General features: G+C 45.7%; 1 protein-coding gene across 5 annotated transcripts in view; it reads left to right on the plus strand.

The window, feature by feature from the left end:
- The window catches only part of SPIRE2 (spire type actin nucleation factor 2), a 59,556-nt gene that overhangs the window by 15,802 nt on the left and 29,255 nt on the right, over nucleotides 1-14,499 (plus strand). For all 5 annotated transcript variants that reach the window (XR_006285259.1, XM_043526393.1, XM_037877978.2 and 2 more), the window contains exon 2: nucleotides 12,976-13,013. Coding sequence is in view for 4 of the 5 variants with exons in the window: in XM_037877978.2 (XP_037733906.1) it covers nucleotides 12,976-13,013 (38 nt within the window). In the remaining variant the exon portion in view is untranslated. The remainder of the gene's footprint in view (nucleotides 1-12,975; nucleotides 13,014-14,499) is intronic.

Genomic DNA, 14,499 nt, shown 5'->3' on the forward strand with positions numbered 1-14,499 from the left:
CTGGTAGGAATATGGATTTGCGGAGTCCTGAGACTAAGGGGAGCAGTTTTGCCCCTTTTGGTTTCTTGATTGGGAATGAGCAGCACTGGCCATATGGTCCCAGAGGTTGTCTTGTTTTATTGGTATGATAGTGCCATAGGGGAAGCAGGAGGATTTCTACACCTGTGAGATAGGATGAGGGGAGCAGTTATGACAAGGTTTCCTCACTCTGTGTGGCCTCCCAGACACCCTCTCCCCAAACTGTAAACAATGAACTTGTGAAGCGCAGCTGTATCGCAGCTGGGCCCCAATGTAGCCCCTGCCCATTGAGCTGTTACATGTTTTGATGTGCACAAAATCCCCTCTGGTGCAATCTGGCTTCAGGATTTAGCATATCCCAGACTCCACTGGATGCAACAATTCAACATGGCGCTGCAGTAGAACTGTTGATAACCTCCTAAACGTGCCCACACGCTGTCAGTTTGTTTCTACATTAACACCTTACCAAGGTTGGCTCCTGCTTGTCAGTGTTCTGCCTGTAACTGGCCCCTGCTGAAGAGCATCTCTGTCTGGTAAGAGCAAAGTATCATTTTCCCAGACCAGAAAGAGTTCTAAGGGACTGGCTTCCTTCCCTAGAAAGACCTGTAAGTGTCACCTCCGAGGCTACGAGCCCTGGCTTCTCTAAATAACTAGTATTGAATGTTAGTTCAAAGTTGTACATTTGCATGGCTTAATATGCTGATTTGGTGTTTGTAGGGGCAGGAGGCATTCCTCTTGGTGGGCAGGGGAATCTTGTTGGAGTTCTGAGTATCCCCCATTTCCCCTTGCTTTAAACTCCTTTAAGGCCCTATCCTTTGTTATCATCCTTCTGGGCGAGGACTGGATGCTGCTTGTAAATGCAGCCAGAGGGGAGGAGGGGTGCAACTGAGCACCAAGACATTACTCAGAACTGTCTGATAGTTCTAGCGAGTGTCTAGCTGAGAATTGCAGCAGGGCCAGTTTGGAGAGAAAGTTTAGATTGCAGGGAACGCCAGCCAAAGACAGAACAAGAGAGAGAAGGGAACTGTCCTAAAAGTGACATTCATTTTGATCATGGAGTGTGTAAGTGTAGCTGGGCTGCTCCCAGGATATTAGCTAGCCAAGGTGGGTGAGATAATATCTTTTATTGGATCCAACTTCTGTTGGTGAGAGAGACAAGTTTACTGCACAGCAATGGGAGCCCAGATTCCTGGGCTCTTCTGCTCTGGCTTTGCCACTGACTCATGGTGTGATACTGGGAAAGTCACTGAACTGGTCTATGCCTCAGTTTCCCCATCTGCAAAACCCACTTATTTCTCTCTTAGCAGGGCTGTGACGGTTAAATTAATGCTTGTAAAAGTGCTTTTAGACCCTGGTATAAGAGGATCTATACTAAATGCAAAAAGGTGTTATGGTGGCAAGTTTACTGAATTCATTGGGCCTATGCAGGAGTTATAGAAACCAGGCCCTGGATTGCTGCTTAGCTTGTTCTGCTCACAGCAGCAGCTTCATGTCAGGGCACCAGTAGTATGTTTTGCAGGTGGTCTGCAAAAAGTAACTTTGGCTTCACTGTGGGTATATATGGAAGGCAGGCCGTGGCCTCATGGAGCACCCATAAAGCTGAGCTGCTGGAGGTTATTAAGTTCTTTTTGTATCTCGTCTGAGGGCTTGTCTACACTATTCACCGGATCGGCAGGCAGCAATCGATCGAGCGGGGGTCTAGATGCGATAAATCAACTGCTGAGTGCTCTCCCGTCAACTCCGGTACTCCACCAGAATGAGGAGCGCAAGCAGAGTCGACGGGAGAGCGTCAGCTGTCGACTTACCGCAGTGAAGACATCATGGTAAGTAGATCTAAGTATCTCGACTTCAGCTACGCTATTCATGTAACTGAAGTTGCGTATCTTAGATCGACCCCGTGCGGTAGTGTAGACAAGCCCTGAGACTAAGAGGGGTGCTGGGGTCTTTACGCAACACACATGATCTCCAGTCTCACACGCACAACTTTGGGCCTGCTCCTCCTAAATCCATTGGCATTTAGTTGAGGTACTCAGTGGAACCACAGTATAGTAATTCTCCATTTGCGTTTTCCATCCCTGTGCTGAGATTTGTCTGGTCCAAGCAGTGCTGGTATTGATGACACTTGGGATTCTTTGTGAAGGCAGCCTTTGGGTCCTCTTGTTTTTGGAGGGGCTGAGAGAAGGTTTAAATTCTTTTCAGCTGTTGTAGATTTCTGAAAACACTCTGGGAGTCCTTAAAGGAATGATGGACGTTGCTGTTGTTGCTGTAACCAGCCTTTCTTGGAACATCTCTCTCTCTCTCTCTGTTATCCTTATGGCCCTTCATTTTTGGTTTTTATTTAATTTTCCCCAGGAATTTATTGGTGTTTATTACCACAACAACAATAACAGGTGAAAATTGATGGAAAAAACGATTAATAATTTTTCTGAGTAAATACTGGGGTTTATTTTGGTGGATGGGAAAAAGTATTCAGTAGATTCATGCTTTGATGAATGGAATTCAATGTGGTTTGCTGCAGAACTAAAACAGAACTCAAAACACAATGCCACCTCTGAGGTAAAGAAAACAATATACAGTAAAAGCTTTGTTATCTGGCATTGGAGGAGTGAGGGGTGCCGGTAAATCAAAAATTTTGGTTAACTAAGAGTTATACTTGCCAATGGAGGGAAGGAGTTTGAGTGTGGGAGGGGGGCTCAGGGCTCTGGGTTGGGGCATAGCAGGGGGTGTGTGGTATGGGCTCTGGGAGGGGGCTCGGGGCAGGGGTTGAGGTGTGGGAGGGGTTTCGGGGTGCCGGATCTGGGCGGTGCTCACTTTGGGCGGCTCCCCGCAAGTGGCGACATGTCCCTGCTGCTCCTAGGATGAGGCACGGCCAAGCAGCTCTGCGTGCTGCCTCCGCCTGCAGGCGCTGTCCATGCAGCTTCCATTGGCCGTGGTTCCTTGCCAATGGGAGCTGCAGAGCCAGCACCCGGGGCGGAGCGGGCGCAGTGCACGCCATGCCTCCCCCTAGGAGCATCAGGGACATGTCTCTGCTTCCGGGGAGCCATGCAGAGCCAAGTAGGGAGCCTGCTGGCCCCACACCAACTAGACTTTTAGTGGATATCAGAAATGCCGGTTTCTAGAGCTTTCCGATTGGTAAAGAGCCAGATAACGCAGCTTTTACTGTATCTCTAATGCCCAAATAAAATTTTTCATTTGAATAAAGTTTACTGTTGTAGACTTAGAACTATTAGACTATAAATATTTACATGGAATAATTGGGTCACACCATTTGCAGCGCATACACTCAACTTCATCCTTTTCTCTTGTTTTTGTTTTTTTTAAACTTTCAAATACTTCCTTGTGTTCTGAAACATATTTTGATACAGATTTTTTTCTTCTTCCCATTTTAGTGTGTCAGCTCTTTAAACCATTACCTGCTAACAACTTGAAATGTGTACATGATGGGTGTGAGATTCATCAGTACGTTCAGATGTGCACGCATTTCAGAATTTGCATGCGTGACAGTTGGTTTATTGGATGTGTTTTCTAGACTAATACATAGCCTTATTTCAACAGGCAACTTTGCATATACACACAGACTAACATATCTCATGCAATGTATTGTAGTTTCTTAATAAAACAAGTTATTTTTTATATATTTGAATGATACAAAAGTAGGGTGAAAATTGGAAAAAAAACAAATAATACTTTTTGTAAAACCTGGGAGTTTTTCAGTACAAATTGGTTTAAACTGAAAACGAAGGGGCTTAGTTATTCTCAGTGATTCTGACAAACGGCAATTTTACAATAAACTCCACATCCTCAAACATGGCTGGCGTGTAATAGAGGCATGGGAAGGTTAAATCTGCCCAAACCTTATGCTGCTGGGGGGGAGCAGTGGCAGATTATCCCAGGGGCCCTGGTCAATTTGGGGGCCCCAGAAGAATCTCACCCCACCGTGTCCCCGGGGCTGGAGGAGCTCCCACTTCAGCGGGGACACAGAGCTTTTCCGGTCTCAGGGCCGCAGTGGGGGGCGGGGCCTTGGAGGAAGAGGTGAAGCGGGATGGAATGGGGGCGGAGCCGTGGGCGGAAGGGACAGAATGGGGACGGGGCTTTGGGCTCAGAGCTCTGCCACTGTGGCCCCTGGCCAGTGGGAGGGGCTCCGGGCTTGGAGCTCCAGCCAGAGCTGAGAGCTCCATCGTGGTCCTGGCCACTGCACATGTCCTCAAATGTGAGGAGTATGGGGAGTAAACAGGAAGAACTGGAAGTATTAGTTCATAAGCTAAATTATGACTTAATTGGCCTCACAGAGACTTGGTGAGGATAAATCTCTTGCCTGGAATATTGGTATGGAGGGGTATAGCTTGTTCAGGAAGGGCATGCAGGGGAAAAAAGGGAGGAGGGTTGCACAGTACATCAAGAATATATACACTTGTTCAGAGGTCCAGAAGGAGGTGAGAGGCAGAGTACTTGAAAGCCTCTGAGTGAGGAAAGAAGAAGAAAAAAACCAGGAGTGATGTCCTGGTAGGAAGAGGAGGAGGTGGGTGAGGCATTTCTAGAGCAAATAACAGAACTATCTAAAACACAAGACCTGGTCGGAATGGGGGACTTCAGCTACCCAGACATCTGTTGGAAAAGAAATACGGCAAAACAGAAAATATCCTATAAGTTCTTGGAATGTCCTGGGGACAAGGTTTTGTTTCAGAAGGGGTAGTATGTAACCAGGGCGACCGCCATTTTAGGCTTGTTTCTGACTAACATGGAGGAATTGGTAGTGAATCTGCAGGTGAAAGGCAACTTGAGTGAAAGTGGTTATGAAATGATAGATTTTATGATTTTAAGGAAAGGAAGGCGTGAGAGCAGCAGAATAAGGACAATGGACTTCTAAAAAGCGCACTTTAACCAACTCAAAGAACTGGGTAGGTAAGGTCCTATTGGAGAAAATCTAAGGGAGAAAAAGAACTCAGGAGAGCTGGCAGTTTCACAGAGAGGCAGTACCAGGTGCTTCCGCAAACTATCTCAATGCAAGGGAAAGACAGGAAGATTAATAAGAGGCCCGTGTGGCTGCATCAGGAGCTCTTGAATGACCTAAAGTCAGAAAGGATCCTATAGAAAGTAGAAACATGGATAAGTTGTTTGGTAGGAGCACAAAGGAATCACACAAGCATGTAAGGACAAAATGAGCTACACTTAGCTAGGGACATAAAAAGCAATACGAAAAGATTCTATAAATTCATTAGAAGCAAGAGAAAGAGAAAGGAAGGTGGAGGTCCTCTGCTTAGCGGGGAAGGCGAGCTAAGAACTGATGACATCAAGAAGGCTGAGGTGTTTACTGCCTACTTTGCTTCAGTCTTCCCTAAAAAGGTAAATTGTGACCAGATACTTAATGCAATTAATATTAACAAAAAGGGGGAAGGAACACAAGCTAAAATAGGGAAAGAACAGGTTAAAGAATAGTTAGATAAGTTAGATGTATTAAAGTCAACTGGGCCTGAAGAAATGCACCCTCTGGTACTCAAGGAACTAGCTGAAACAATCTCGGAACCATTATTAGTTATCTTTGAGAACTCATGGAGGACAGGAGAGGTCCCAGAGGACTGGAGAAGGGCAAACCCAGTACCTAGCTTTAAAAAGGGGAACAAAGAGGACCCAGGGAATTATAGACCAGTCAGCCTAACTCCAATGCCTGGAATAATACTGGAACAAATTATTAAACAATCAATTTGTAAGCACCTGGAGGATAATAGCCAGCATGGATTTGTCAAGAACAAATCATGAATTGTTTTCTTTGACAGGATTACTGGCCTCGTGGATGGGGGAAGCTATAGATGATATATCTTTATGTTAGTAAGATTTATGACACAGTCCTACATGACATTCTCATAAAGAAACTAGGGAAATGTGGTCGAGATGCAATTACTATATGGTGAGTGCACAACTGTTTGAAAGACCGTACCTGAAGGGTTATCAAAGGTTCACTGTCAAACTGGGGGGACATATCTAATGGGGTCCTGCAACAGTTTGTCCTGTCTCTGGTAATGTTCAATACTTTCACTGATAACTTGGATAATGGAGTGGAGAGTATGCTTATAATATTTGTGGATGACATCAAGCTGGGAGGAATTGCAAGCACTTTGGAGGGCGGAATTAGAATTCAAAATCACCGTGACAAATTGGAGAATTGGTTTGAAATCAGCAAGATGAAATTCATTAAAGATGTGTGCAAAGTACTGCACTTAGGAAGGACAAATGCACAACTACAAAATGGGGAATAACTGGCTAGGTGGTCGTACTGCTGAAAAGGATCTGGGGGTTATAGTGGATCACAAACTGAATATAAGTCAACAATGTGATGCAGTTCCAAAAAGGCTAATATTGTTCTGGGGTGTATTAACAGGAGTGTTGTGTGAAAGACACAGGAGGTCATTGTCCTGCTGTATTTGACACTGGTGAGGCCTCAGCTGGGGTACTGTGTCCAGTTTTGTGTGCCGCACTTTGAGAAAGATGTGGACAAATTGGAGAGAGTCCAGAAGACAGCAATAAAAATGATAAAAGGTTTAGAAAACCTGACCCGTGAGGAAGGGTTAAAATAACAGGCATGTTTAGTCTTGAGAAAAAAAGACTGAGGGGGACCTGTTAACAGTCTTCAATAGTGTTAAGGGCTGTTATGAAGAGGAAAGTCCATTGTTCTCTCTATCTAATGAAGGTAGGACAAGAAGTAATGGTATTAATCTGCAGCAAGGGAGATTTAAGGTTAGATATTAGGAAACTCTTTCTCACTACAGGACAGTTAAGCACTGGGATAGATTGCCAAAGGAGGCTGTGAAATCCCCATCATTGGAGGTTTTTAAGAAGAGGTTAGATAAACACCTGTCCGGGATGGTCTAGTGTTATCTGGTCCTGCCTTGGTGTGGGGAGCTGAACTTGGTGACCTCTCAAGGTCCCTTCCAGCCCTTCAGTTCTGTGATATTATGATCCCCTGTTTTTCCCTCATTTGCTGTTTAAACAGGAGCTTTATCAAGCTGCTTTCCATTTTCTCTTAATGGCAGTGTGCTTTACTGCTGAGATCATGTTGTTCTGATTCCTGAGTGTATTGATTGTCTGAAGTGTGAGTAGCTGCAGTGGTGATGCCCTCAGTTCCCTTCAGTCACTGCCTTGAAGTCCTGTCCACGCTGGTCAGGGGAGCTGTGCTGGAACAGTGGTTACAATGCCATGTTTAAGCACAGTTGTTCCTCTTCTCTGTGTAGCTTGGTACGCGTGAGCAAACCAAGCTGCCTGCTTCATCCACTTGTGAATGACTCTCCAGTAGCAAACTAACATGTCCAGCCCAATGCTCATGAGAGACCCTACCATAAAAAATCGACGAGCACTGCACAGAACTCTTGAGATCTGCTAAACTCAAACTGGTATGTGTGCAGCCCAGCATTTGTAAATGTCCCTTCAGTAACATGGTGCTAACACATCCCTCCACCTGTGAGTGATTCGGCAGGAGCCATATGCTCTTGCAGACAATAGTGAATAAAACAATGTGTGAAGGGGAGAAGCCTCCTAAAGGGAAGGATTCACATGCTGTCATTGGGTACCTGTTACTCCTTCTCAGGGCTAGTGCTGTGACCCTCCAGGTGTCCAGCACCCACTCAGATTGCCAAGGCTTGCACTCAGCCAGGGGCTCCTTTTTCACTGAGTGACAGTGGGTGATCTCCAAGGGTGAAATTCACCCCCGGGTCGAGGGCTGGCCCAAGCCCTGCACCACTTAAATCCTCTGTGCTCACATAGGGCCATGGGGGCACAGACCTTGTGGTGGGCCTGTGCCCAGGGGTAAATCTCACCCCACCTGAGAAAACAGGCATTTCTGTTGAAACCCTCCTGGAGCAGATCTGCAGGGCTCTGCAGAGTCCACTCGCTGTTCTGGACTGCAGTCCCACACTGCAGTGCTGCAGCTCCCTTCCTGCCTGCTGGCTCTTTCAGAGCCCTGTACAAGACTTTGACCACTGCCCTGCTTGCGGGTGTTGCATGAGCTCTTTGTCTGGAAGTCACTCAGTGTGCTATTGACTAAATAAATGGCATGTTAATGGCCCGAGCTCCCTTGTGAACACAGATCCAGTATGTGGCTTTGGAGTTGTGGCTATCACAGAAAGTGAAGCTGGAAAGGGCCTATTAGGTCACTTTATCCTCCCCCAGGGCCAGTGCAGCATTGTTCCTTTAGTGTTTTCATTAGTGCTTTAGCCAGTCTAATTTTAAATGACCCACTTTCCTTGGGAAGAGGATTCCACATGCTAATAAACCTCACAATTAAACAATGTCCCTGAAGTTGGTCTGACTTTCCCTTTAATTGGCCCCCCATCACCGCTAGTTATACCCACTGGGGTGCTTCAGTAACTCCTCTCCCTCTGTGGTGCCTGCACATAGGGGTTTATCATATTTCTCCTCTCCTCTCTAATCTTCATTTAGCCCAGCCAAACACATTTCATCCCTTTAATCTTTCCTAATAAATCAATCCCTCCAGCCCCCTCATACCATTTGTTGCTCCTCCCCAGACTTCTGCCACTTTGCCAGTAACTTTCTGGTGTTTAGAAACCCAAGATATTTGTATTTGGACCATGTCTCACAAAGGCGGCCACACCTCATTATCCCCATTTCACTGATGGGACAGAGAGGGTGAGTGACTCGTCCAAGATCGCTCCGCAGGTCAGGAGTAAAACCCAGGCCTCCTGATTCCTGGTTCAGTGCCTTGTCTATTGGCCCACCGAGGACCGTACCCAGAATTCTAGCTTTTGATTTCCCTGCTCTTAGATGACACCTCTACATGTGCAAGCCAAATGAGAATTGGGATTTTAGCATAAACTAGCACAGCCATACTGCACTCCAAGCGTTCATCCAATTTGCTGTCCATTATTAGCCTGACATCTTTTCCCACATTATTGCTTCCCAGCTACCTGCCTCCCATGGAATATCTGTGTTCTGGGTTATTCCTCCCCGAATGTATGAGCTGCAACTGCCCAGGTTGAATCTCATTGTCTTTTCTGCCCACGTTTCTACTCTCTCTTGGTCCCTGGGGGTTATTTCTCTGCTCTTCCTGGTATTTGTGGTGCTTCCCAGTTTAGTGTCATCTGCACAGCTAATTAAATGTGCTGTTTACCTAAAAGGCTGATCCCTGCTGCATCCAACTTCTCTGCCCCCTTTGCCCTCCAGCCTCAGTACATTGCTGTAAGAACCTGCAGGACCAGAACCTGAGACTATGGGGGTGCCAGGCGATGACACTTCTGCATCGGGTTTCCACTGGGGGACCCTGTGGAGCTAGACACTGCAGGAAGTACCGCCCGGCAAGGCCTGAGTTGTGCCCGCCCCCCCCCCCCCCCTCAGGCCACTGATTGGCCCATGCTGGTGTATAAACCAGGAAGTCATCACAGGGAGCTGTCTGAGCAGTGGTGCATAGTGGCTGCTTGCTTCTGCTGCGGACATTGGCTTTTTCTGAACCCCAGACTCTGGCTCCTGACCCTAGCTCAACCTTGCCTCCGCTGCTTGCCTCCTGTCTGCAGCTTGGTTCTTGATCCTGACTTCCTGGAATCCTGACCCCCACCCCCCCCAAACTCCTCTACTTCTCTCCTGACCGTAACTGACCTGTGCACACAGGCTGCCCGTGGCCCGGCCTGACATTACCTCACATCGCATCGCAATCCACATGACAGTGCACCATCTCCAAAACAATTAAAATGAATTGTTTCAAGTAAAGTTTTCTGAGACTGTGACCAATGTTTTATACATGCTCTCAAGGTACTACAGTACTGCGGGCCACAAGGGCCTTATCCAGCGTGGAAGGAATTCAAGAGCAGGCCTTAAATATGCAATGGCAGTTAAGCTCGTCTGGAATGACTTGTCCTTCTTAAATCCAAGCTGCTCATTACTTCTGGTGCTGTCATCTTCCAGGTGCTTGGTATTTGTTCCATTGCTTTACTAAAGACTGTAGGTAGAGTTATTAGCCATTGCCAGGAGCACCCCCTTCCCCTCCTGCTCTTACCCCTTTGAAAAGGACATTTACCACATTTGCTTTCTTCCGCCTACTAGTACTTGCCTGGTTTTCCATGACTTAATCAATAATAGCCAGTGTTGGAGGAAGTTTATAACAATTTAACACTTTTCCTCTGTAAAAGCTTGAGAGTAGGCTTGGATGGATTAGATTTTTATTGGTAAATGTCAGTAAACATCGATTTCACCGTACACATACACCAATAGACAAAACAAGTTTCCATCTATGATGATCAAGATTTACCAGGTAGGCAAAGTAAGACGAATGCTGCTGAAGAATTTAGAGTTTGATTTAAGAATATTTCCTTTGTATATTTTGACATTTTGTGTTTTAATGGTTATAAAGTTTTAACTTTTTGAGTCACATTTACTGTCATTAAATAACTGTCTAACCCCCCCCCATAATTTTCTGAAACTATGAATATTCACATAGATTAAATAAAAGTACTATAATTTTTGTTTTGTCCATTTTGTCACAGCCACCATCTTAGAGAGTGATCTCATGGGTTCCTGTGTGATACTTTAAGATTATTTTTTGGGGGGTGGGAATTGCTTATTACTTATATAACATTTATATTGTGATAGGGCCTACAGTCTCCAATCTCATAGTGCCAGGCCCTGTAAGAACATAAAGAACAGACCTTTCTCCCGAGCTGACATTTCTTATACTTGTGCAGCGAGGAATGAAGCAGGTGCATGGAATGGATAGTTCACTGTCTGTAGCAACGGTGGATGTGAGGCAGCATTTGCTAAACCTTTACGTTTTCAAATCAACAGGTGAGATAACTTATCCCCAAGAGTCTTAAGAGAGCTAGCTGAGGAGTTATCTGAACCACTAATGTTAATTCGTAAATTAGCTGGGGCAATTCCTAGGGGTTGCAGGACAACTAATATAATGCCAATAATTGAAAAGGGTAAAAGGGATGATCTTAGGGTTATAAATGGGTTAGCCTGATGTCGAGCCTAAGTAAAATTAGAGAACCGTTAATTCAAGACTCTACTAATACAGAATTAGAGGCTAAAAATACAATTAATGCCAGAAAGCGTGGTTTTGTGGATGGTAGTTCTTGTCAGACAAGCCTGCTGTCTTTTTTTTTTTTGACAAGTTTACAGGTCTGCTTGATAAATGCAGCTGCATTGATACAATATACTTAGATTTCTTTAAGGCATTGGACTTAGTACAACATAACATCTTGATTAAAAAAAACTTGCATCATATGGAATTAACAGGGCACAAGTTAGATGGATTAAAAACTGGCTCACTGACAGACCTCAAAATGTGGTTGTTAATGAGGAGATATCAATGAGTGGGGCCATTACTTACCAGGGCCCCCAGAGATGGGTTCTGAGTCCAACTCTATTTAAAATATTTATCAATGATCTAGAAGAGGATATAAAATCTCTTCTGGTAAAGTTTGCAGACAACACAAAGATTAGTGTGGTAGTAGATAATGAAAGTAGAGTGATATGATTTGCCTGGGTAAATGATCACAATCCAACAAAATGCACCTGAATACAGCCAGTGCAAGGTACTATGTCTGAGAACCAAGAAGGCAGGCTATATCGACAGGGTGTGTCTTGGAAAATGGTGACCAGAGAAGCATTTAGTGGTCGTCATAGGTAATCACCTCAATATGTGCTCTCAGCGCGACGCTGTGGCGAAAAGGGCTAATGTGATCCTTGGATGTATAAAAAGAGGAATAGCCAGTAGACGAAGGGAGGTGAACTTGCCTCTGTACACAATGCTGGTGAGACTGCTACTGGAACACTGTGTCCAGTTCCGGTGTCCGCACCTTAGAAGGGATGTGGAAATCCTGGAGATAGTTCAAAGGAGGGGCACAAAAATGATCCCGGGTCTGGAAAACAAGCCTTGTGGTGTGAGGCTTATGGAGCTCAGTTTGTTCCGTTTGTTGAAGAGAAGGATGAGAGGTGATGTTATCACTGTGCCCTGAAACGTGGAAAAGAGAACTGAGTTGGGTGGGCAGGGGAGGATCTTTTCTACCCTGCTGACAAGGCAGAACAAAAATCAGTGGCCGGAAGTTGAAGTTAGACAAACTCAACCTTAAAATGATGCCTTTTCCTAGCTGTGAGGGTTAACAAAATATTAGACCATCTTCCCAGAGGAGCTGGCAGCCTCACCACCACGTGGGGCCTTTGAGGAGATTAGCTGTCTTTCCCGAGGCCATGCTTTAATCCAGATTCTGGGGAACATTCTACAGGAGAAAGAAAAGGAGTACTTGTGGCACCTTAGGGACTAACCAATTTATTTGAGCATAAGCTTTCGTGAGCTACAGCTCACTTCATCGGATGCATACTGTGGAAAGTGTAGAAGATTTTTTTATACACACAAAGCATGAAAAAATACCTCCCCCCACCCCACTCTCCTGCTGGTAATAGCTTATCTAGAGTGATCACTCTCCTTACAATGTGTATGATAATCAAGTTCGGCCATTTCCAGCACAAATCCAGGTTTTCTCTCCCCCCCCACAAACCCACTCTCCTGTTGGTAATAGCTTATCTAAAGTGACCACTCTCCTTACACTCTTATCTAAAGTGACCACTCTCCTTACTATTTTTTCATGCTTTGTGTGGATAAAAAGATCTTCTACACTTTCCACAGTATGCATCCGATGAAGTGAGCTGTAGCTCACGAAAGCTCATGCTCAAATAAATTGGTTAGTCTCTAAGGTGCCACAAGTACTCCTTTTCTTTTTGCGAATACAGACTAACACGGCTGCTACTCTGAAACCTGATTCTACAGGAGCTCAGTCTAGATGGTCACAGTGGTCCCTCTGGCCTTGAATCTATGGGATCGAAGTGTAAATAACTTACAGGCACATAAATTACCAGAGTTATAAAAGCAAAGCTTCAGGAGTTAGATTTATAACCCAAACTCCCAATGTTCTGCAGCTGCCAGAGAAGCATTAACGGTGTCTGTTTCTCCCTTCACAGAGCTTCCCCTGACCCTGTCACCCTCAATGGAAGCACAGGTATGTTGTGAATGTGATTTTTCAGAAAACTGTTCAAGCAAATCTCATTTCGTGTATGTGTGTCTGTGTGTGTCTGTGCGTGGATGTGGATGTGCACAGACAGTTTCTTTTTAAACCCAAACAGAGCTCTGACGACAGCATTAGCATTGGGGGCGGGGCTGGAGATGCTCATACACTTTCTAGACCTGCTGCTTCTTGCTGTGTCCTGGCCTTTGCCTCGCTGGATCCTGCAGTCAGCATGAATGGTGGGGGCTGAGGGAGGAGGAAGCATTGTTCCCTGTGATTATTGTACACAGGAAAATTCCATTCAAAAAAGCATGATGTGGCCATTTGGGGAACTCCTTTGTCATGGTTGCAGGGCTAGCTGGACCTCTCGCCCCTCTCTGGTCTCACTGACTCCCGCTCAGGTGCCAGGTCTCCTGCCTTTCTCTCTCCTGGGGTGAAGTAACGTGATCCTCTCACTGTTAGACCAGGCCCTGGGCTACATCAACCAGCGTATGGGTGATCTGACTGAGTTCAGCACTTGTGGCTCTTCCCAGCCAGAGTCTGAGATCAATGGGGATTCTAGACTAGCCAGCCAGCTTGTTTAATATATTAACAGTAGGGAGAAATCATAAGATAAGAGAAAAGGGGGTTTAAAACAGCAAACAGTCTGCACACATGTCTATCTTACTTAGAGGCTTACCATTCCCTGATGGAAGCCTAGGAAAGCCTAACACCCCAGCACGGTCTGAGTGTCAATCTGAACACCTTCTCAGCAACAACTGCCTGACCTTCGGACAGACTACCTTTTTAATGCTTCAGTCCTTTTGATCTTCTGGCCCCAGCACTGGGAGAGCAAGCTTTGTAATGGGGCTTATTGCTCAGGCATTATCTCTTAACCACCCTGGGAGTTGCCATATCTTGAACTATTGTTCCACTTCCTGCTTGTTTTTCCAGCAGCCTGCTGCTAATGTAAACCAACACATTAATAAGTGAGCACACCAATACCCCTGTCACACACACAATTCATCAATTGTCACAGAGCAGCCCTGGGTCTGTCACACTCTTCTCAGGAGAAAGATTCAAGGACTGAACTAAGAATATAGGTGGGTCACTGATTGATTCTCCTGCTGTGTAACCATGTGCCCTGACAGAGAGAGGTGAAGAGCCAGAGGCTGCTGTAAATATGGCCATTAAAGTTCTGAGTGGGTGCATAGGTCATGACCTGCCCCGACACACAGAGCCAGAGTAGCCGGGAGGTCTTCCAGGGCATACTGTCTCTCCCCAGTTGCAGTGACTAGCCTCAAAGCATGAAAATAATGGAACAGGTGCAGTGCATCTTCTGGCGTTACAGGGGACAGTTCCTTTCTGCTGCCATCTGGCATGGTGTCAGCAGGCTGGGCAATCGCTGCTCTCAAACCATAGGACCTGGTGTTTTGCTCCCTTTCCCTGCTCCATCCCCACATGTAACCAGTGCATATGAAAGGGCAGCAGCTCCATGCGC

Source organism: Chelonia mydas, chromosome 12, assembly GCF_015237465.2.
Source record: "Chelonia mydas isolate rCheMyd1 chromosome 12, rCheMyd1.pri.v2, whole genome shotgun sequence".
Classification (NCBI taxonomy): Eukaryota; Metazoa; Chordata; order Testudines; family Cheloniidae; genus Chelonia; species Chelonia mydas.